A 22,673-nucleotide genomic window follows, 5' to 3' on the forward strand; every position below is an offset into this window, starting at 1 on the left:
AATGATGATACAGGTAGATTCTATACTTATTCCAAAGGTTTGCTGTGATAATACAATAGCATATCAGAAATTATTGTTCTTTGGAAAAATTTAAATGCATGTAAAACATGTAAAAGTTGGTATTGTTATTAGAATGACAATAAAACTTTCAAAAACTCACATTATATCCTTGTATGCTTTCTCTATGGAAATTTTTCTTCTTCACTAGTTATGCAAGTTCTTCACCACAAACCATGGCACTTCCTAGATTTGATACATTACGAATACAATAACACCATAAAAACTGCAAATATCTCCATATCCCCCTGGTTTGTCTCAGTGCCAGTAAATGTCTTCAAGATATGGGTTGTGTGGGACAGACAGACTGCTCATCACTAGTGTTCAAGGCTTGAGGCGTTGGGTAGAAGCCACTGTACACCTCAGAATGCTGGTCCTCCCCTCTGTGTATGGTTCTGGCCGTTCAGTGACTGGATTGTGTCACATGAATGTCAAGATTAGCTCCCTGAGCTGGGCATGGTGCCGGGTGGTCAGAGTGGCCATCCCTTCCTACTTTGAGTATACTCAAAATTGGCAAGCAGTCTGAATGAATAAAAAAAAAAATGATGGTTATCATTGGGAGTAAAATGAGTATTTACTACCCTTTTGAAATTAATCCACATTGTATCTATTTTCTGCTATTTGTGGTAATGCATTTAGACACTGTTCATGGAACATGGTGTAACATAAACAACATCTTCTCAATTCACTGAATTTCTTGCTCCTGAAACAGACATGTAAAACTGAATTTATTCTACTTTATATATCTCAGTAACCCTAGATTTTATATTTTTTCATATGATTTTAAGCAGCAAGTTATTTCTTCATTATGCAAAGTACCAACAACATTTAGGGCACTTTTTAAATGGAGTCACTGAAGTCTGCACACAGAATAAATCATGCACACCCAAACCAGCTAGAGCCCACGCCACCCAGTGGGTCGCTTTCGGCCTTTCCTGACGCTGACTGCTTCTTAATGTGACACTGTATGTCCTGTAACCTGAAGTATGTGTGTTCTTGACCTGTAAATTTCTTCTTTTAGGATCCACCTACTTCAGTTTCCCTGGGACTGCGAATGGAAGAAATGATTTTCAACTTGGCAGACACACATCTATTTTTTAATGACTTAGAAGTAAGTTCTGATTATTTTATACACACTTCATGTTGCACGTCTGAAAATAGGCAATTGGTCTTAAAAATGGGATATTTTTTTAATATATCATTGGAATAATGAGGTAAAGTAATTATTGATTATACCATAATGCGTTTTACTTTCACGGTATTTCTGCTTTGCTTTACTTGGGCTGTTGTGTTTCAAAGTTAAGATTCCACATGACCGTTGATTACGATTAAAATTTGATGTCCAGAATCTTAAACATTAAACTATGTTGATTATTGGAAGGTACAGATTTCTCAGTTACAGAATCACTGTTGAGTGCATTACCTTTAGAATCCAACGGAATTCCTGATAATTGAGTATGCTGTCTGTGTCGGACTCATCGTGTTGGGTTGAATGCTTTTCTTTCTGGCTGGCCAAGTAGTTGGGTGACATTTTAATCATGCCTCTGCTCTTTGGGTTGCCAGGATTTCTTATGTCAAACTGCTAATGGTTTTATTTGTCCATGATAATTGGAGGGGAAACTTTTGTAAGATGGCTACTTAAATGTGTTATGAGCAATGACAAACATGATGATCTCAGTTAACAGCCTTCTTAAGAATAAAGAATATTGTTTTTCATATCTCCATTATAAGAAAACATGACTATAACTACATTTCACTCCCTTCTTAATAGAGACACTTGTTTATTTAAATCCTGCTGTTGGGCAAGCTTGTGGTAGGGCTGCCAACAGGCATTAATCATCAAGTTGTTGTTTTGCTAGATTTTATAAATGTATGTTATTTCAGACAGGAGAAGAATCTGAAAGATTCGGATAGAACTTCTCCTGATCAAAGTTAATTGGCAGCAATTGGCCTTTAAATATTTCCTGATGTTTCCCTTTTCAAAATCAAGCAAAATGCACCTTATTTAATAGATGAGCCAAAATCATTTGAAAAATGCCAGCGTGTGACAGAACCTAAATGCGGTTTGTTCAACATCTGTCCTGTATTTTGATTTCTTTTCATCTGCAATGAAACTACTCGCAGACGAATTGGCAACTTCCAGTGCAATAAAATTATTTAAATGTGCTTCATTTTTTTTTTTCCATTCCTTAGTGAATATTTATTTTTACACTTAGAGTAAAATACAAATTTTTTTTTGCATTTTAAAGTGTTTGCTTTCCTTAAGGAAATTACGTGTAAGGCATTCCTATTTAAGGTAGAAATATTCCAAGTGAGTGACAAGATCAGAATTGCCTTTAGAAAAGCTTGGTAATCATACTTATTTTCAAAAGCTGCTTCTGATTTATGGTTGTGATTCACTTCATAAGAGAACAGCACAAAAACTTCCATATTTTACCAGTAAGTTAAAATTCCTTCCCTAAGTTTCCATTTGTTTCTAATGATACAGAGTAGGCTGATATTTTGTCTTGGGTACAACCTTGTTACTCTTATTGATGTTAATAGGTGTTAATAGCATCCATCAAGAAGAAATTAGCAGTAATTTGTTATTGTTTTTAAACTCTACCTTCTGAAAAAATGCCAAAGCTTGGCTATACAGTGCCAAAACTATGTGGTGAAAGTGAGAAGTTGCACAAAGTAATAACTTGGTGTAATATTGACTGAAAAACTTCCAAACGTAGTTTTTATGTAATACAGCCAGATTTTTATTTGTTTGCTGACATTAATCACACTGAACTATATATAGACAGTGTCTGAAATAGTACTCAAATATATTAAGAGTATATATTAAAAGTTTCTCGTTTAGGAATGTAGGTGATGTAGTTTTTCCATAAGCCCGAGTTAAAAATTAAAAAAAAAAAAAGAATAACTAGAGAGCTACGCAGTTATTGAAATATCTAATTCTGTGCTTGGCATGAGGACTCGTAAAACTAAAGTAGAAAAGAGAATAAAAATATAATCCAAGCAAATAAAAAATCAATAGCGGAAAAATTATTTAAGCTTATAACCTTACAAAAGTTGATTTTAGGTTATTTTACGTGAGAATGGTATAAAGGTATCAGCAGAAGTATAAATGAAAGATTCATTTAGCCTCTGTCTTTGGAAATTGTTTACTTGCTCTAGATTTGTACAATATTTTTAAAATAAATTGGTTCTTATGTTTATTTAAATATTTCATTTTCTGTTTTTTAAATTCAACAAAGCTGGGACAACAAACCTGGGTCGTCGCATATGTTTCTTTCAACATAAAAAGTAAAATAATTTCCCGGCAAAAATAAATGTATGGGCATAATACTCCTAAGAAAACCAAAATTATCTCATCAGGCAGAAATGATGTGGTAATGCCTGATTTCACACTCCAGTTAGCAATGTGCTGTGGTAGAGGACATACATATTTTAATATATTTAAATTACATGTGTTTAGCTTCTTAAGATCTATGGTACGAATAATTTCAAGGAGATTAACAGTCTGTTGGTTAGCTTGAAGCGTGATTTCTGAAATGTAATTGTTGACATTTGGCCTCATTTTCTTTTCAAACCTTAACTTTTTGCCACCTACCCCTCTATGATTTGGTTTGGTCACAGTTTTGGCTTATAAGAGATTCTGAAGAATGCAATACACTATGTGAGGGGCTTCCAGTAACAATTCCTGTATTATCAAACTGTATGCTTAAAATGTCTATTAGGATATGATTTAGGAAAATTAGGAGATGATTTTAAAGTAATTTAGAAATATCTTAATTGAAGTTTAGGAAATAAAAAAGTTAACCATTTTTAGTTTTAAAAGTCTTGTCATCTCGCTTAACAATAAGTTTTAATAAAAACAATCACAATATAAATTAATTCTGTTGACACTTAAGAAAAAAATGAAAAGGAGAAATTTGGAGGTTTTTGTGCGATTAAAAATGTTTGACATGTTAAGGAACATGATTGACAAGGAGACATAATTATCAAAGGAAAACATATTTTCCCCACCAGAGAAGGGTTTAGACTCTAGTTGCGTAGTGGACCTCTGGCTTTCCTATTTCCAAGTCTGAGTAACGTCCTGCATATCATTTTACCAAAAGGTCTCCACGTGCAATACGATGATGCTTACATGGAAGTCATTTTTTATGAATGACAGTGTGGAAATGGAGTTTTTTTCAGCTCCTTTAGTAAAGTATGACTCTTTCTGACTGAAGGGAGAAAGAGTTCTTTCTGTGGGCTTTTTGTGGAAAGGTAATCTGCAAACAGAGTGAGGAAAGGCCTTCAGTACACGATAGTGTTTCAGTTTAACTGGCCGCAGTTGGTCAGTTCCCCTGCTGGATTTTTCCACAGTTAAAGGAAAACGTTTCATCAGATGGATATAAGTCTAAATAAAAATAAGGTGCAAGCTTATGTTGAATTTCCTCTTTCTGTCTGGTGTTAAATAATATCATTTCACCGGCATTATGGTGGTCATCCTAACCACTGTTATTGACATGATCTCTGCTCTCCAGCCACACGCCCCCGCTGCAGGGGTCAGGGGTGGGAAGTAGTGAGAACCTTCCTCTTGTCTTCTGTGAGACACAGACACCTGAAGGTGTTGTACACACCACGTCCACCTAGTTAAATGTGAAGCTGCATTGGAATCTAGCTGAGCTAACATCTGTGCCAATCTTCCTCTATTTTGTACGTGGGACGCCGCCACAGCGACTTGATGAGCAGTGTGTAGGTCCATGCCCGGGATCCGAACCCATTAATCCCAGGCTACCAGAGTGGAGAGTGCAAACTTAACCACTATGCCACTGGGCCAGACCCCAGGTCTGGTTTTTAAGCACCTGCTCTTACATTTCCTTATTTTCACCTTTTCCATGAAGAAAAGGCCTGAGACAGAAGATTCTGGTCTCTGTAGAGCCTGGGTTTGATGAGTCAAAGGCCAAGGAAAGGAGCTGTGGGCAGTCCCTAAGTAATGCCATCATTTAAAGGAAGTAAGCTGTAAGGATTTTTCTTACAAAGCAAAGAAATTAGTTTGCCGCTTGGTTTAATTCAGTCTTTAAATTTGCAATATTTTATTACTCTAAAACTTAGGTTATCATCTGTTAATTATAATATATCTTGTTTATAAGTTTATTTTTAGCTAGAAAAAAAAAACCCTTTCTCAGGATATCAGTCATGCCAATGTTAAGTAGCTTTGATTTCAAGTGTTCTGTAGTAACCTAATAATTATGCTTCCAAAAGCATGAAAAGTTTAAACTAATTCAGAAGTTGATTTTTTGAGTTGAATAAATATAATTCACCTAGAAGGTGCCTTATTGTCTATAAATAAATAAGAAGAAACCCTAATGACCAGCATCCAGCTTTTGTGTGGTTGCTGGGAGCTCTGGTTCTCTGCTGCCAGAGAAAGGGTCTCCTGGGTGCTTGTGAACAAGATACTTCACAGTATCTTGTAGTAACAGTAGTAACAAGAGAGCTTGACCTGTTTTCTGCTTCCTGTCCCTTCTGCAAGCCAAGAATAGCTACAAAAAAGTGTGTCGGCATGTCAATAATTACATGCCAAACATTAATGTACCCATAGACAGATACACACACACATATATACCACTTGTCATTTTCAGCTCTGTACATAGGCTTTTGTATGCTTATTTGTTTTCTCTTGATAAATTTAGCAAACATAAAGGATTACATGTTTTTTATTTATTTATTATTATTATTATTTTTTTTGGTGAGGAAGATTAGCCCTGAGCTAACATCTGTTGCCAAGCCTCCTCTTTTTGCTGAGGAAGACTGGCCCTGGCCTAACATCCGTGCCCATCTCCCTCTACTTTATATGCGGGATGCCTGCCACAGCACGGCTTGATAAGCGGTGCGTTGGTCCTCGCCCGGGATCCAAACCTGCGAACCCTGGGCCGCTGAAGCGGAGTGTGCAAGCTTAACCACTTCATCACTGGGCTGGCCTCAAGAATCACATATTTTTAAATCCTAGTAACATTCTTCATAATGTGCAGAATATTGGCTTATACAAGTGGACCATGAAATGAGTATTTGTTAGATTGAGTTCTCATCTGTTACATTAGAATAGAGTGGCGATTTCTGTTTCCTTCCCCGAGGAAGACAAAGAATTGACTTTGCCTTCCTAGGTTTTAGGGTAGGTCTGCTGGCCTTGTCCATTTCCTCAGTTAACAAAAGTAACATCAAAATCCCCCATTTAGGGGGCAAAATAAATAAGTTTTTCAAGCATTAAATGATTATTAGATATAATAAATGTGTATTGAATTTAACTATATCATAACTGATGGCTGAAAAGAAGCAATGCCCATATTTTATCCATTATTATTGCAAATGAATAATTTTAAGTGTTCTTCCTATTTCTTCATCATTTCTCGCAAGATTCTGTCATCTTTCTTTTATCTGAAGTAGAAAATAGGAATACAAAAATACATTCAAAGACTTAATTCCGATGTTCATCAGAAAGTAAATAGCTGTTTAACATAAAAGACATTTACCTTACACCAACACCAACATTGTACTTAGCAATAAAATAATAGAGGCAAATTGTCATTACAAATGGAAACAAAATAAGAATATCCTCTGTCAGCACTTTATTCAGCATTGTTCTAGGAATTTGGGGCAATGCAAGAAGACTTAAGCTATAATTAATAAAATGGAAGAGATTAAAATTATTATTATTATTATTATTTTGCTGAGGTGGATTCACCCTGAGATAACATCTGTTGCCAATCTTCCTCTTTTTTTACTTGAGGAAGATTTGCCTTGAGCCAACATCTGTGCCAGTCTTCCTCTATTTTGTATGTGGGTTACTGCCATAGCATGGCTGCCAACAAGTGGTGTAGGTCCACGCCTAGGAACCAAACCCGGGCCACCGAAGTGGAGTGCCGAACTTAACCACTAGGCCACGAGGTCAGCCCCTAAAATTATTATTATTTTTTTGTGTGTGTGTGTGAGGAAGATTGGCTCTGAGCTAACATCTGCAAACCGTCCTCTTTTTTTGCTGAGGAAGACTGGCCCTGGGCTAACATCGGTGCCCATCTTCCTCTACTTTGTATGGGACTCCGCCACAGCATGACTTGACAAGCGGTACGTTGGTGTGCACCCGGGATCCAAACCGGCGAACCCCAGGCCACCACAGCAGAGCACGTGCACTTCATCGCTTGCGCCACCGGGCTGGCCCCTAAAATTATTATTTTTTGCAGAAGATTTGCTATATGTAGAAAACTGAAGAGAATCTACTGGAATAGTCTTAGAATTTACAGTAGGCTTCAGAAAAGTGAAAGATTGTAGAATTAAATTTAAAAATCAATAGCCTTCCTATATTAGAGCCATAACATGCAGAAAATTTAACTATAATTTTAAAATAGTGATAACTACAAGACAAAAACAAAAAAATCAAAAAAGGAAAGATAAGGAGTAACCTATGTGAGAAGTATCAGTAAGAAATATATGAATAAAACTATGACATGTTACTGAGGGATATAAATGAAGATTTGAGTAAATGAGATTTCTTCCTTTCGTTTTCTTTTTTGTAATATGACAAAATTGTTCTATGGTCCATTTGAAAGGATAAATAGGCAAAAATACCTAGAAATTTTTTACAAAAGGTGGTAATAGTGAGTGTCCAGCTCAACCAAATGTTAAGTGTTTTATAATTCCACAATAATATGAACATTTATGTTGGCCTAATGTGGACATTGGATTAACTATGGGGAGAAGAGAGAGCTCAGACACAGACTGAACTTGTAGAAAATTTTTTGTGTGTTAAATGAAACCAAACAAATTAACAGTGAAGGAAGGGATTATTCAATTTATATGCTGAAACAGGTAAATTAAAGAGTCAAAATATGAAAGAATAAAATGCAAGGAGAAAATGTAGGTAGATCAAGAGGAGATCTCACATTGCTTATGGGAAGCAAATTTTGGGGTAGCCTTTGGCAATAAACATCAAGAGCCTAAAAATGGTTGATACCATTTGCACTAATTATACATCCAGCAATTTTTACTAATCAGAGATGAAGGCAAATATTTATAATCAATATTTCCAAATTATGGAATTCTGATAATGTTTCTTAACCTAGGTGCTGGTTACATGAGTATGTTCCATTTGTGAAAATTCATTGAGCTGTAATATATACTTTTTTTAATAAAAAGTTAATTTTTAAAAAGTAATATTTTGAGGAGTATACACATATGTAGTTAGCTCTCAATTCTGTTAAAAAATTATATGTTCTATATATAATACATTCACTACGTTTCTCTAGCACAGAGCCTGACCCATAGAAGGCGCCCAGTAAATATATGTTGAATAATAAATAAATGGAGGAAGAAAAAATATATGGGAAAGATATACGCTAGAATTTTAACATTAATTTTATCTGGCATTTGGGGTTTTATTATTTCTTAATTGTACTTTTCTGTGTATTCCAAATTCTCTGTAACATATTCTTATTTCTTTTGTAATCAAGGAAGAAAACAAATACTATTTTTGAAAGCCATAGATAGTATTAAAAGACAAAACTATTTTTAACCAATAAAATAAAGAATCAATATTATTGCAACTCATTAAGAGAAATATAAAGAAATAGCTCAATAGAATAAATGAGCAAAGGACATGAATAGACAATTCACAAGAGAAAAGGATTCAAATTGTCAACCTACAGAAAGAAATGAAAAAATGTTGAATTTCACTTCTAGTAATCAGAAATGTCAAAGAGTAAATGTTCAGCGACTTGCCCATCAAATTGGCGAGGATTTAAAATCAATAATATGGTCTCCAATGCAGTAAGATGAACACTTGTGTACACTGCTGATAAGGATGTAAATTTTTAGGAAAGCAGTTTAATGATATGTGTTCAGAACCTTAATATGCTATTCTTTTACTCAGTAATTTCACTTTTAGCTTCTATTCTAAGAAAAGAGTTATAGACAGATAATTGATATAATAGTAATAAGCATTCCTGGAACACTTGTCCTAAGTGCCTTATATACATTATTCCACTTGATATTCTGATATTTCTATGATAGAAGCACGCTATTATCTCCATTCTATGGAGGAGCCAAGTGAAGCTTAGGGTGGTTAAAACAAAACTTGTCTAAGGTCACACAGCTACTGAGTGGGAGATTCTAACTCAGGTCTGATGCCTTCTAGAAGTCCACTCAACGCCACACTATATCTCCCACATGGTGTTTTTTTACCACTAAAATATAGAAATATTTTAAATATCCAAAAATAGATTAGTAATGAAATAAACTACAGTATATCCTCAGTGAAAATTGTTTTAAGAGTATTTATTAAATATAGGGAAAATATTCATGGTCCATTTCAAGTTTAAAAAATAGGCTGTACGATACATTGTAGCCTTAATGTTAAAATTTATGGCGTATTATCTGAAAAGGCTACAGACTGTATGATTCCAATTATTTGACATTCTGGAAAAGGCACAACTATGGAGACAGTAAAAAGATCAGTTGGTTGCCAGGGGTTGGGGGAGGGGAGAGATGAATAGATGGAGCACAGAGGATTTTTAGGGCAATGAAACTACTCTGTATGATACTACTATGATGGATACATGTCATTATACGTTTGTCAAAACCCATATAATGTCCACCACCAAGAGTGAACCCTACTGTGAACTACAGACTTTGGGTGATGATGATGTGTCAATATGAGTTCATTGATTGTAACAAATGTTCCACTCTGCTGTGAGATGTCCATAGTAGGGGAGGTTATGTATGTGTGGGGTTAAGGAATATGTGGGAAATCTCTGTACTTTCTGCCCACTTTTGCTTGTAGACCTCGTACTTCTCTAAAAAATAAAGTTTACTTTTTAAATTATGGCATATTAAAAAAATGGAGGTAAATATATTTTTAAAAGCTACCATGATATAACTTAAAGTTTAAAAATAAGCAATCTACAAAATGAATCATACTATGTTATCCTAATTTTAGCATCTATGACGTATTAAAAAATAACTGGAGGTAAATATAGTAAAAGTTGCCAGTCTGGATGATGGAGTTATAAATGCTGTTTCTCTGTGATTTTCCAAAACTGAGATGCTCATAGCATTTTGTAATCTCTTTATACTTTGTTGCTTCTGTCCTTCATTCAATAGTCAATAAATATTTATTGAGTAACTATCAAGTGCCAGGCACAGTTCTGGATGCTGAGGATATGGCGATGGTTGAGTCAAGGTTACTCTCCTCATGGAGTTAACACTCTGGAGGGGAAGTAGGAAATAAACACTATATAAATAAAATAATTTTAGCTAGAGATAAGTGCTATGGGAAAATCAGACAGTAATTGGATAGGGGATGGATCGCAGTGGAGCGTCTTTAGCTGAGATGTTCAGGAGGAGATGTCTCTGAGGAGAGGACCAGAAAGTTGGGAGGGAAGCAGCTGCCATGGCAGGAAAGCATTCTGGAAGGGGAATGGCAAGTGCAAAGGCTCTGAGGTGGGAATGCATTTTGCTCCTTCAAGAAATAAACGAGAAGATCAGTGTGGCTGGAACAGAGACAGTGGAGGTGACAGTGTCTAGATCATAAAGGGCCTTGTGGATTGTGGTAAAGGAGGTGAATTTTCTTTGTAATTGCAGTGGAAACATTGGAGAGTTTTAATTGGACGTGATAGGCTAGTGTTTACACTTGACAAGATCAGTCAGGTTATCATACGAGGAAAGAGTGGAACTAGTGAGACCAATTAGGAGCCTGCTGCAGCCAGCCAGGGAGCTTTGGGCTGAGGCTGTAGCAGTTCTGGACACAGTGAGAAATTGCAGCATTTACAGTATAATTTGGTGGCAGCACTGGCAGAATTTGCTAATGGATCAAACATGGAGAAGAAAGAAAGCGAAATCAAGGATGGCTGCTAGGTTTTGACCAGAGCCACTGGATGGGTGGTCACGTTATCTGAGATGAGGAAGAGTGGGTTTGGGGTGGCGAGGTGGGGAGAGGAGTTGTACTCAAGTGTTCTGCATTGAGCATATTAAGTCGGAAATACATATTCAACATCCAAGTCAGGAGATTATGTAGGTGTAGGTTTGGACCTCAGAGGAGAGACGCGAATTTGAGGATTTGGTTTTGGGAGTCGTAAAGGCTTGAGACTGATATGAAACATCATACAGGGAAGAGTTCAGACTGAGAAGAGGCCTCAGGTTGAGCGTTAGACACCCTGACAGTGAGAATAGGACCAAGAAAGAAGAGCCTTCAAGAGAGAGTGGTAAGGAATAGACAATGAAGTAGGTAGGAAAGTACGAGGTGTCAGAGAAACCTAGAGAGTAGTGTTTCGAGAACAAGGGAATGGGGCACTACTGTGTCAGATGCTGCAGAAGTGAGTAAGATGAGGACAGAGAAGTGACTCTTGGATTTGGCAAGAATGTTGGTTGTTAATGATTCTTATGAGCACCATTTCAATGAAGCAGGAAGATATTAGCCCAATTGGAATGGGTTGAGGAGAGGATGAGGGTCAACCAGGTAAAGACAGGAAGGATTGTTTCCATGGTGACAAAATGCGAAGAGATGGGCTGGTGTGTGGAAGGGATCATAGGATCAGGGAAAGTGGTTTAGTTATATAGAAGATATTTAGGCATGTTTGGATGTCAGTGGGAATGATTTGGTAGCAAAAAGATATATGGTGTGGCAAAGAGAGGGACCAACCGTAGGAATGAAGTCCTTGGGTGGCAAGCGAGCATGGGATACAGAGCACAAGGTACAGGCTGGTTTGGATAAGAAGGAAGGCAGAATCGACAGGCACAGACGCAGGCAGGTAGCTGGGGTTCAGTAGTGATGAGAGGAGGCTGTTCTCACCGTAGAAATACTCACTGCATTATATTACGATTTTCCGTCTGCCTCTCTCTATCCCCCACGAGGCAGTCCCTTGAGGGCAGGGACTGTGACTTGCCTGCTTGAATCCTAAGCTTTTAACACCCGATTTGGTACATGGAAGGCCCTCATATGTTTCTTTAGTTTTTTTCCCAAATTTTCAAATTAACAGTCTACAATGTGAACTACTGCTTTTATAATTTACAATCATTAATTTTTAAAAGTAAATGATTAATCACAATCTTAAAAACAAATGAAATTGTCCAAGATATTAAATTTTGATGTTATCTTTTTTTAAGTCATATTTTCAAAATCCATAAGGCCAAAACACAATATACATGGAAGAGGTATGATATAAACTGATATACAGTGTGGTTCCAGTTTAAGGTTAAAAAAAAAAGGTACGTACATCAAAAAGAAGATAAAGGTTTTCTACATTAAAAATGTTAAAAAAATAAATAATTTCTGCAATAAAAGATTTATCTCTGGGTAGTAGGATAACACTATCACTAACTAAATGATAAGTTTTCTTTATATTTTTATTTTCTATAGTTAATATTTCTTATAATTAGAAAATAATTGAATGTAGTCATGACTCACCTATTCCAACTTAAAGCCCTAGATTTCTGCGGTTTCTGATCCTACAGTTCTTGAGGTACCAGAGGTTGAACTCATGAATTCATTCATTCCTGGGGAACCCCTCTGTGCCTCGATTTCCCGTCTGTAAAATTGGATGATGGCAGTACCCACCTCATAGGGTCAGAGCAAGGATTAAATATGTTAATATCTAAGCGCGTAGAACTAGCACTGGCACACAGTGAGCACGAAGGAAGGATCAGCTGCTATTACTGTTTGTGGAGCAAACAGTTCTGATGCAAAACACTGCACAGCAGGGCTGTGGATGGAGAAGAGGGGTGACTTAGGGAATGGTTAGGGAATGAAGGGTAAGAGACAATAAGTGGTTTGCTGCCAAAATTCCCATGTAGAATTCCGACAGAAATCACACCAGAAACAACAAAAAAAAATCTGCCAGTGTTTAGTTTGCAAATGCAGCTGGCTCCAGGCACATCACAGAGTACTTCTCTTGGCCTTTCCTCATTCACATCCTCCTCTCGCCCCCGGTTCCAGGAGGGCAGGTTTACTGTTGGCAGTTAAATAGCTACTGTATCTGGCTTTCATCATGCTGCGCTGTCCCTTCGTAGAAAATGAGGATGCTGGCTGGGTGTCAGAAAGACACGTGTTTCTTTCATTGTGTTAGGTTTTCCTTTCCTTGTCCAATTCCGGCCTCGTGTTTTGAAGGATGGCTCGTGGAACTTGCTGCTGTCTGCAGCGTGGAGCAGAGCCTTGCTGTGTGTGCAGAGCATCCCCTCCCTGGATGCGTCCCATGGTAGCAGGCCCCTTGCACTGGCTGGGTCAGCCTGCTCTCCTCCTTTGGTAAGGTGGGAGGCAAGAAGGCAGCAGGCATTAGGGAAACTCTTCTCATGTCAGTAAAAAAAACATTGACTTTGATTCTCCATCAACACTATGAACTCAGTCTTACCATCTCCAGTTTATACACTTGGGAAATTGAAGTGAAGTGATTTTTGCCCAAAGCCACTTGGTTAGGTAATTACTGGTAAAGCTAAGGTTGAAATAAGGGTTTCCTGTCACAGATATCAGTGCACTAAACCTCTCTTGACTATTCCTCTTCAGCAACGTAAAAGAAGTTGTGGCATCTTGGTGCTGTCACTCGTTGATGTAACGCAGCAGAGCCCAATAACGGGTATTCTTCTCAAGTTTTGTTTGTTTCTCATTACGTCTTACAAAAAGTAGTCACTCCAGCAACGTAAAATCTGTTTTGAAAAGGATTGGAGATAGGTAGGTAGGTAGGTAAACAGGCAGGGAGGCAGGCAGACGGTGGACAGACAGACATGTGCTTATAAACTCCTGTTGTTGACTAGACAGAAGTATTGTATTAGCAGCCCCTACATTAGAGAAAGAGAGCTGCTGTGCTGTAAATTGACTCATGCTTGCTCCATTCTGGACACTATGCTAGGCATTGAGGAGAGGAAATGAACTATATTCACTGCCCTCGAGGAGCCCAGATGCCAGGTGGAGACAGGACAGCAGAACAACAGTTATATCACAGTATGATATCTGCAATGATGGAGACACATAAGGACATTAGTAGAGCCTCAAGGCAGGATGGCTAACCCAGAGTGAGGGAGAGGTGGCAAGGCTGTGAGTGTTAGAGAAATGACTTCCCAAGGAAGTGATCTTTGGCTTGAGAGAGCATGGCATTAGGAACAGAGCTCAAGTAGGTGTGAAGCACAGAGTGCATGCAGAGCAGTTGTGAGATAAGAGGGTAGGAACGGAGACAGGAGCCAGATCCTGACAGGCTTTGTACACTCTGCTAAGGAAGCTGGATTTCGTATTGAATGCTGTTAATGGTTCTTTAATCGTTAAAAAATGTTTAGCATTACTATGGAAATGAATTGAATCGTGAAGTCAGAGATGTCAATAATCTAGGCTAGAAATCACCAGGGTTTGTACTGGGAAGAGTACAGGGGCAGATGTGAAAGTAATTAAGAAAGTCGTCTGGAAGGATTGGGGAAGATATTCAACATAGGGGGTAGGGAAGCAAGAATCTTAGTTTCTGGCTTGAGCAATAAGGTAGAGATAAGAAAAAAAAAAAACAGGAAAATCAGCTGGCTTTGGAAGGAAGATGCTAAATTCGCTAAATTTGGTTTGGAAATGTTGAATTTGAAGTGTGTAATGGACATACAGGTGGAGTCCAGCAAGGAGTTATGTGTGCAGGTCTGAAGCGCAGAAGAGAGACTTGAGCTTGAAGTCATCATCCATGAAATTGGTTATGATTTCCCAGGAAGAATGTGTTGAATGAAAAAGAAAAGTTATCTCAGAGCGGGGGTTCCTTTGTGAAATTTTAGTTTGGAAACACAGAATCTAAACGTATATTGAAGATTCCTAATGTAGAAAATTAAATGATTCACGTAAAGCAAAAGAGGTCATTCTAGCAAACTGATAATTAACCCATACAGCTGTCTTCTTGGTTTGCCGTGGTCTCTTTGTTCTGTGGAGGAAGCAGCAGGGAGGCAGTGTGCTCTGAGGAAAGAGTGAACGCCTCAGAAACCGAGAGACGTTAAGTTCAGTCCTTGCTTTCGATAATGTGCGACCTTCACACAGTCAACCCGAACCAGCCTCAGAGATGGCCCTGGGGTGCTGTGCGGTTAGGAGATAACCCATGGTGGGCCTCAACCAACAGGAGTGCCGTCCCTTCTTGCTGAGTAGAAATGCCACTTCAGCTTACACATAGTTGGCTGGGTGGCTGTCGGTTTATTTAAAAATCCTGTGAAATTGACCTGTCGGTGTCACATACGACAGACTTTTCGTTTAGATTCTTGATTTTGACAGGTGCTCACTAATCTTCAAGCTGGGAGCGAGTCATTACTTTATAAAGCCAGATTTTACTCGGTTACCTTCATAGGAAGTTTGCTTAGTAGAGAAAGGAATTCTTCTTCTTTTTTTTTTTTTTAAATTGACTAGTGCAAGAGAAAGCCTGTAACTTCAACTTCCCCAAAATGTGTTTAAGTTGCAGTCCCTGGCGACTTCTCCCGTTTCGGTGCGGTTACAATAGGGCCTCTATCTGGGCTGAGCTCAGCTCAGTATGCTAACGGCCTTTCTAAGGAAACGCTTTCTAAAACCTGGATTCTTCTAGCTGCTAATTCTGTGCTACTCCTTCGTAAGGCAGGTGGAGGGCCGGGGCAGGGGAGAGGATGCTGTTTTTGATCAACATTATTTTGTAAATTTGTTTGCCTCCTCGATAATAATTGACTAAGAATTATCTTCTGGTGTTGGCATTTTGTCAGAGATTGAAAGGGAGCTCTGGTGCCCAAGATGTCATCCTTTTCAATTGGTGGGATTGTTTGTTTTAAACCCATATTAATGCACTCCTACTGGACTTGCAGATAAGATGTTTCTACTAAGCAAAAAAATAGGTAGCTTGGAAAATTAACAGTTGAAAGGGAGTGTTGAGCGTGTATGTAATAAGAACATGCAGAGGTGTGGTGAAATAATATTTTCTCTTTTTAAAGTAGTAATTGTAACATTTACTTTCTTTAAAATATAAGGAAAATTATTTAAATTCTAAATGGCAAAAATGAATACTTCATTCTACTTAGAATCACCTATTCAAATGGTCATAAGCAGAAGTCACTCCTCATAATTGGCTAAGGCCTTAAGGAAATTGACAAGGGCTTTTCCAAAATCCAAGAGAAAATTTAAAACTTTATATTTAAGTTGAAGTAAGAAACAAATGAATTTTGTAAAACTGTTTTCAGAGATGATAGTAAACAAGATGAAGATATTCATGTTCTCAAGGAGATTAAAATCACGTACTCTCAGAGTAAGTAGGAGTACTCAGAAAGATGAGGGTGACATCAAAACTGCCACAAAGGATTAACGGGAATCAACAGAGCTGTCTGGGATGAGCTTTAGAAAAGAGTGTTCTAAGCAGAGGGTATATAATGAACAAGGCTCAGAGATCTGAGTGATTAAAAATATCAGTTAAGAAAAATGTAATATAGCCTAAGGAGGTAAGTAAATGTCATAAATCTGTCCAAGCATGTTCATCGCAATGCTCATTCACTTAAACATTTATTAAGTGATGACTGTGCTATGCACCAAGCGTCATTTTAGATGCTTAAAATAGCCTTGTAAGGAGGATTGACGATTGTTGCTCTACTAAAGTTAACAGTCCAAGAAAATACTGGAACTCATCAGCCATCGCTTGGTTAAAAGAAATATGAAATGTGTGTAAAATGGAATAGTATACAGCAATTTAAAAGATAATATAGATGATCAATTGATATAAAAAGATCTTTATTACGTATTGTTGAGTGGAGGGGAAATAGCTACAAAACACATATCTTGTTTTACCTGCTTTTTTGGTGCGTATCTCCTACTAACATGTAAGCTCTGTGAGGAACGTGAGGATCTTTAGATGATTGAGTGGACAGAGAACAGGAAGGATGATGGAAGAAGGTTAACAGTGGTTACTTCTGAGCGATGCAGTTGAAATTTATTTCTTCTATATGTTTTTCTGTTTTGCATAAATTTTCTACATGATCATAATTTTATAATCAGACAAAATAATTTATTTTCATAAAACTACTAACTTTTTTTGTGTGTGTGTGAGATCAGCCCTGTGCTAACATCTGCCAATCTTCCTCTTTTTTTTTGCTGAGGAAGACTGGCCCTGGGCTAACATCTGTGCCCATCTTCCTCCACTTTATATGGGATGCCGCCACAGCATGGCTTGCCAAGCAGTGTGTCGGTGTGCACCCGGGATCCAAACCGGCTAACCCTGGTCTGCCGCAGCAGAGCGCGTGCACTTAACTGCTTGCGCCACCGGGACTTCCCCAAAAAACTACAAACTTTTTAATGCTGCAATGACAAAATGCAATAATATTATCAATTGACTTCTGGTTGGGTCATCCATTCTTTCCTATTAAATTCTGTCAATCAGATAATCTGGAAGATTTCATTCAGTATCATCCATGTGCTTGGTCCACATAGAAAACAAATAGGGAGAAATAGACTGCTGTTTAGAAAATAAATAGGGAGAAAAAGACATAAAAATTTCTCTCTTCCTTCAAAGAGTTTGTTATCTGGTGGGATACCTAGAAGTTATCTGTGTAAGTCTTCCTTATCCATCAAATGTAGAATTTTAGGGAGGATTGGAAAGAACATGTAATACATGTGGCACTGTGCCTGACACATAGTAGACTCTTAATTGTCACTACTGTTGTTCAGACAATGGATTACAGAGCATACATCGGGTTGAGAAAGAAAGAAACCAATAAAAGCTGAACAGAGGAACATTGCCTTGATAGGAGAGAAAGGAGAGAGAAGGCATTCCAGCAAGCAATAAACACAACTATTGTCTGGTGAAAGAGGGGAGTGCAGGCCAGGCTGAGTGAGACTAGCCTGGCAGGAGCTTGTGACTTGTGATGGGATGTGAGGGATAGACTGATAGACATGGCATTGGATAGGTGAGGTTAAGGCTCATTATAGAGGCCCTGGGTGCTTGTTTGCATTGGAATATATTAAGTGTTTCCAATGTAATTTTTCTTCTGTTGATCACCTTCTGGTTAAAAGGCAGAGCTAGACAGAAGCAGAAGTGATATGTATTACTGCCCCCAAGAAGCTTATACTCCACGTTGGAAGTTGTATTTCCTGCTAGAGCAAAACCTACTTTGAGAAAAATGTATCTGAAGCTAATGCGCAGAACGGATTGAAAGGAGAAGGGCTAGAAGCATGATGAATTCCACTTTCCATTCTCATAGCTTTGCAAAAACTCTAGTTTCTTCCCTGAGAGAAGATTATAGTGACACTCACCTGTACCCTCTTTCTCCAGCCCTCCCCGTGTTTATAAAGCCTTTCTGGCAATATCTGCATCTCATTGATTTTTGTGTGCTTACTGCCAGGTATATAAGTAGGTGGTCAAGTCATTATTAGTTGAATACATGAAAAAAATGGATGAAAGGATACAGAATGTGTGTCCTATAATATTTCCTAGAGATATTTCCACAGTTAATATATTAACATATATTAATGGTATATAATATTGTATTTTCCTGAATAATATATAAACAACCAAAACATGATTGTCATTTTAAATATTTAATTCTTGGGAAAAGGAATGGTTTTATAGGGAGTGAGAATATAACTATGAACAAAATTTTTCTTTAATTTTCCCTTCAGGCACCCACTCCTTCTCCCCCTCTCCTACTGACTCGCAATGGTTTGGGGCACACCAGAGCTCCCTATGCTGGAGGAAATTTATCAGATAGGACAGTCCACACCAAAATAATGGAGCTTAAATAATTTACTTACCTGAAGTCTTTGTCTTATAAAAAAAGATCCAAAAGGAATGGTTTTAGGGAGTGGAATTTTAGACCCACTGATACTTGGAAGAAAGAGAGAACTTTTTGAGTAAGATCGTGCCCCCCCAGAGGTCCTCACTCCCCCGCGAGGGGCTGACAGTGGGGGAAGGTGATGATGGAACCTTCCTGCAGCTCACAGGGAACCTATTTTTTTTTAAGCGCTTATGTCCGGTTCTGCATACTTTTCTCTCCGGAGTCAGTAATAATTATATGGCAGAGGAAATCGGCTTGGAGAATTTTAACATTAACTAAGGATGTTATTCTGAGCTATACGTTCTTTTATGCAAAATTGAATATTTCTTACTATTATAAAGTTACCTGGTTGTATGATATGTTAACTAAAATTGATAAGTTGATTTCTTTTAAACTTTCAAATTTCACTCCCCACCCCCACAAAGAGACATTTAAAAAGCCAATTACGTTAAAATATTTCTTTAAAAATTGTATTGACATATGGTTTGCAGTTAAATAAAGATGAATTGATAGAGTGGTGATAAACTGGAACTTATATTTGTTGCAAATATTTAATTTTAGAGTGAAAAATCGCTCCTGAAAAAAACTCTGTGAAAACATGACCTATTTAATATTACAGCTTGTGGTTCATTATTTTATATGTGATCGAAAAAGAAATATTCTGTGTAAATTAAAACCTCTAGTTAAGTGCTTTGTGAATAAATTGGTATGTGATTCATTTTCTTCAAATGGCCGTGAGAGTTAAAGGAAAGTGATTACAGAAAAGGATAAAAGGTTTCCTGGTTTGGGTATTTTTCCATGCTTCTGGCAGCAAGTTTGCAATAAAAAGAATGATTTTTATGAGAATGTGATTATTCACAGCAAGACTACAGTTGGTGTCACTATGAAAAATTCTTCTTTAGTAGATACTCTCAGCAGGAATAGTAGATCTAAAAGAAACACAACAGGAGTTACAAAGAACACTGTAGCCAGTGACAAATTATGTTTGCAAAATGATGAGCAAACCCATTGAAAACTGAGAAATCAGTTCAGCCGTAAATCAAAGGCTTATTCTTAAGAGTAGTTCCGACTCGACATTGTAAAGAATGACATTTAGATTAGATGTGTGCTGAGTTTTCTTTTTTTTTTGTTTTGAATTATTATTTTGTACATTGTCAGCTTTTCATCTTTTAGCTTAATACTTTATTTTAAATTATGTTATACAATAAAAATGTATGATATTTTAATGATAAAATTATGTAATGCAATTCGACATATTATCAAACACTATTGCACTGGCTCACTTTATATTTGAAGGTATGCAACATTTTCACTGGTTCCTACGGAAATTTGTAAAATGCCGTATCTTCTTATATTAGCTGAAGTGTAAATGAAGCTAAGGATACAAAAAACGCATAAGCGTTTTTTGTAGCATCATGTGGTAGGGGTAGAGAATGCACTGAAATATATTGTGCTGTTGCACAAAACCTAACTTAATAAAAGACAGATCTTGTAGCATTAGATATTAAGTATTCATTGTATATTTAACTGTTTAAAAAGTAAAGAAAATTATAAGTGTTGATATCATTATATCAAATGTAATATATGCCATAATTATCAAGTAAATTAACCCATTACATTTAGAGAGACAGTGCTAAACAATTTTAAATAAGCCCATTTTGTTTTAAAGGCTTATTTTCAGTTCTTTCTGCCTTTCATTAGTAAGCCTTTCTTTTCCTCAGTCTAAGGTTGAGAGTGTGAGTAAAGACAAATATACTTAATATAATCATGTGGTAAAGAAGGTATTCATGGTGAAAAGAAAGTACTCGAAGCAGAGTGGAACTGACATACCATATTTATTAATACTGTCCTCGCTAAGAAGGAATCATCTCCGTGTACTTCCTTTGGGATTCTTTGAATGACATGCTAAAGTGATGTTATCACGACATCTTATTTTTAATGAGCACATTTGAAAAGGAATTACTATTATAAGAAAATATTAAAATTAAAAATGTTTTCATCTTTTAATTATTATTCATCATAATCTTGAGAGTCCTGTAAATCTTTCTTTAGTGATCTTAAAAATTTATCTTAACTTTGTACATATATGAATACATAGCTTAAACACTTCAGTGTATTTTTTGTCTTAATATGCCATCTTCAGGTACTTTCAGTAAAAATTTTATTCTCTAAATATTTTATGAATATTTGTCTAAATAGAATCAGATTGAAATAGCTAATATCTTACCTTTGTTGAAATTGCTTAATTCAAATCTTGGATTTCGAATACAAGTACCAGGTCTCTAGCTAATGTAAACATAATTCTAGTAAACTATTTCCCTCATTTAGATAATCCCTATAGCATACTGTAACATTAAATATATTAAAATACCATTTTTGTAAGTAAGAAACAATAATTAAAGCAGCATGTGTCTCTACAAGTTGCATCTTATTCCAAATCTCAAAAATAGGTGTTAAAATTCCTCTTATCAGTTTCTGAGATTTGAAATTCTGGGTTTTTTCCCCGTTGGCTTCTATAGCTGTGTCATCTTATTCCTATCAAAACAGATAGGGATATTTAAATATTGACTTATAATACACTTTGGCGCCGATGCTTGCTGAGTAGATAGTTTAGAGTGGGAATTTAAAGATAAATTTGTCCAGGTATGTTTTAATTCCTTAACTTGCATTTCCCCAAATCTTCAAACAGAATGAGGCAAATTGCAAAAACTCCCTTTGTTCTTCCTCTCCTGTGTCTTAGCCACGGGTAAGCTGCACCCTTTTCTTCTGCAGGAAGCATTGTGGTGGGAAAGCAAGGGCAGTCGGAAGGCCATGAGTGCACCCCAGACAGGCATGCCAGGTCCTGCCCGCCGAGCGTCAGAGTTGCGGGGCTGCAAACCACACACCCTCCCTGCCCACACGGCCCATTCCCACAGGCTAGCCGCCAGCCCACAATGATGGGCACAAGGGCACAGCAGCGCTTAAGCTCTTTATTACACCCATTTGAAAGTGCAGTGAAGGCTTTGATACACCTTTAGAAAGCCCATTGCAATCATGTTATTCCACATCAGTAAGTATAAATACATAATACGTTGGTTGGACAGTCTCCTTTTTACAGAGAGAAATATGCAAGTAAAAGCCTGGTTTACGCAAATTGACCAACTCATGGACAGCATTTCTTAACCACGGAGACTGACGTACTGAATCTAATTGTCAGTGTGTTAGAAGTAGTGTTCTTCACATCTTTCCCATCAACTGCCTTATTTCTTGACCGCCCCTTCCCCCTACATAGAACTTCTGCATCACAGAGGATGTCTGGGGATGACCCTTTTTACCTAATTTTTCCAAAGAAGTTATAAAAATATCTAGGGAATCAGGAGTTATTTCCAAAAGCTATGGAAATCATTCCCTTTAAAGCCTCTGTCACTCCATACCGGTCCCCCTGTAATGCCATCTGTACAGTTTGGGCTTCCTGAGAAAGAGGGGAGTGTGGGCAGATCCACAGGGGATGTCTTTTGTTTTTTTTTCTTTTTAAAGCATTGCTGATCACTTATCAAAATAAAACTTTCAGACAATTTGTGTTAGTTTGTCTCAAAAGTACTGGAAATACTCCTGTACTCTGTATGATTAAACATTTTCATGTTTACAAATAAAAGGAAAACTTCTCTCTAGTAACTTCTAGATGTCTGAGGTATCCGGCAAGTATCTTTATTGTTCAGTGGGGAGGTCAGAGCAGTGGATGTAATTGCTTGATGACAGATAGGAGGGGACAGAGAACCCGACAATCATTTCCTCTGCCCTGGCCAACCCCAGCTGGTCTCAATAGGCACACCTACGTGAGGACAATGAAAATAGCTCCTTCTCTAGTGACTCTTTTTTCCTTCCATTTTTAC

General features: G+C 37.2%; 1 protein-coding gene across 5 annotated transcripts in view; it reads left to right on the forward strand.

Annotated features, from left to right (window-relative positions):
• The window catches only part of EYA1 (EYA transcriptional coactivator and phosphatase 1), a 163,657-nt gene that overhangs the window by 114,012 nt on the left and 26,972 nt on the right, over positions 1-22,673 (forward strand). For all 5 annotated transcript variants that reach the window (XM_004436272.3, XM_014792042.2, XM_014792043.2 and 2 more), the window contains one exon: positions 1,079-1,168. In XM_004436272.3, coding sequence (XP_004436329.1) covers positions 1,079-1,168 — 90 coding nt within the window. The remainder of the gene's footprint in view (positions 1-1,078; positions 1,169-22,673) is intronic.

The sequence above is a fragment of the Ceratotherium simum genome, chromosome 31, assembly GCF_057802395.1.
Source record: "Ceratotherium simum simum isolate JZ-2026a chromosome 31, ASM5780239v1, whole genome shotgun sequence".
Lineage (NCBI taxonomy): Eukaryota > Metazoa > Chordata > Mammalia > Perissodactyla > Rhinocerotidae > Ceratotherium > Ceratotherium simum.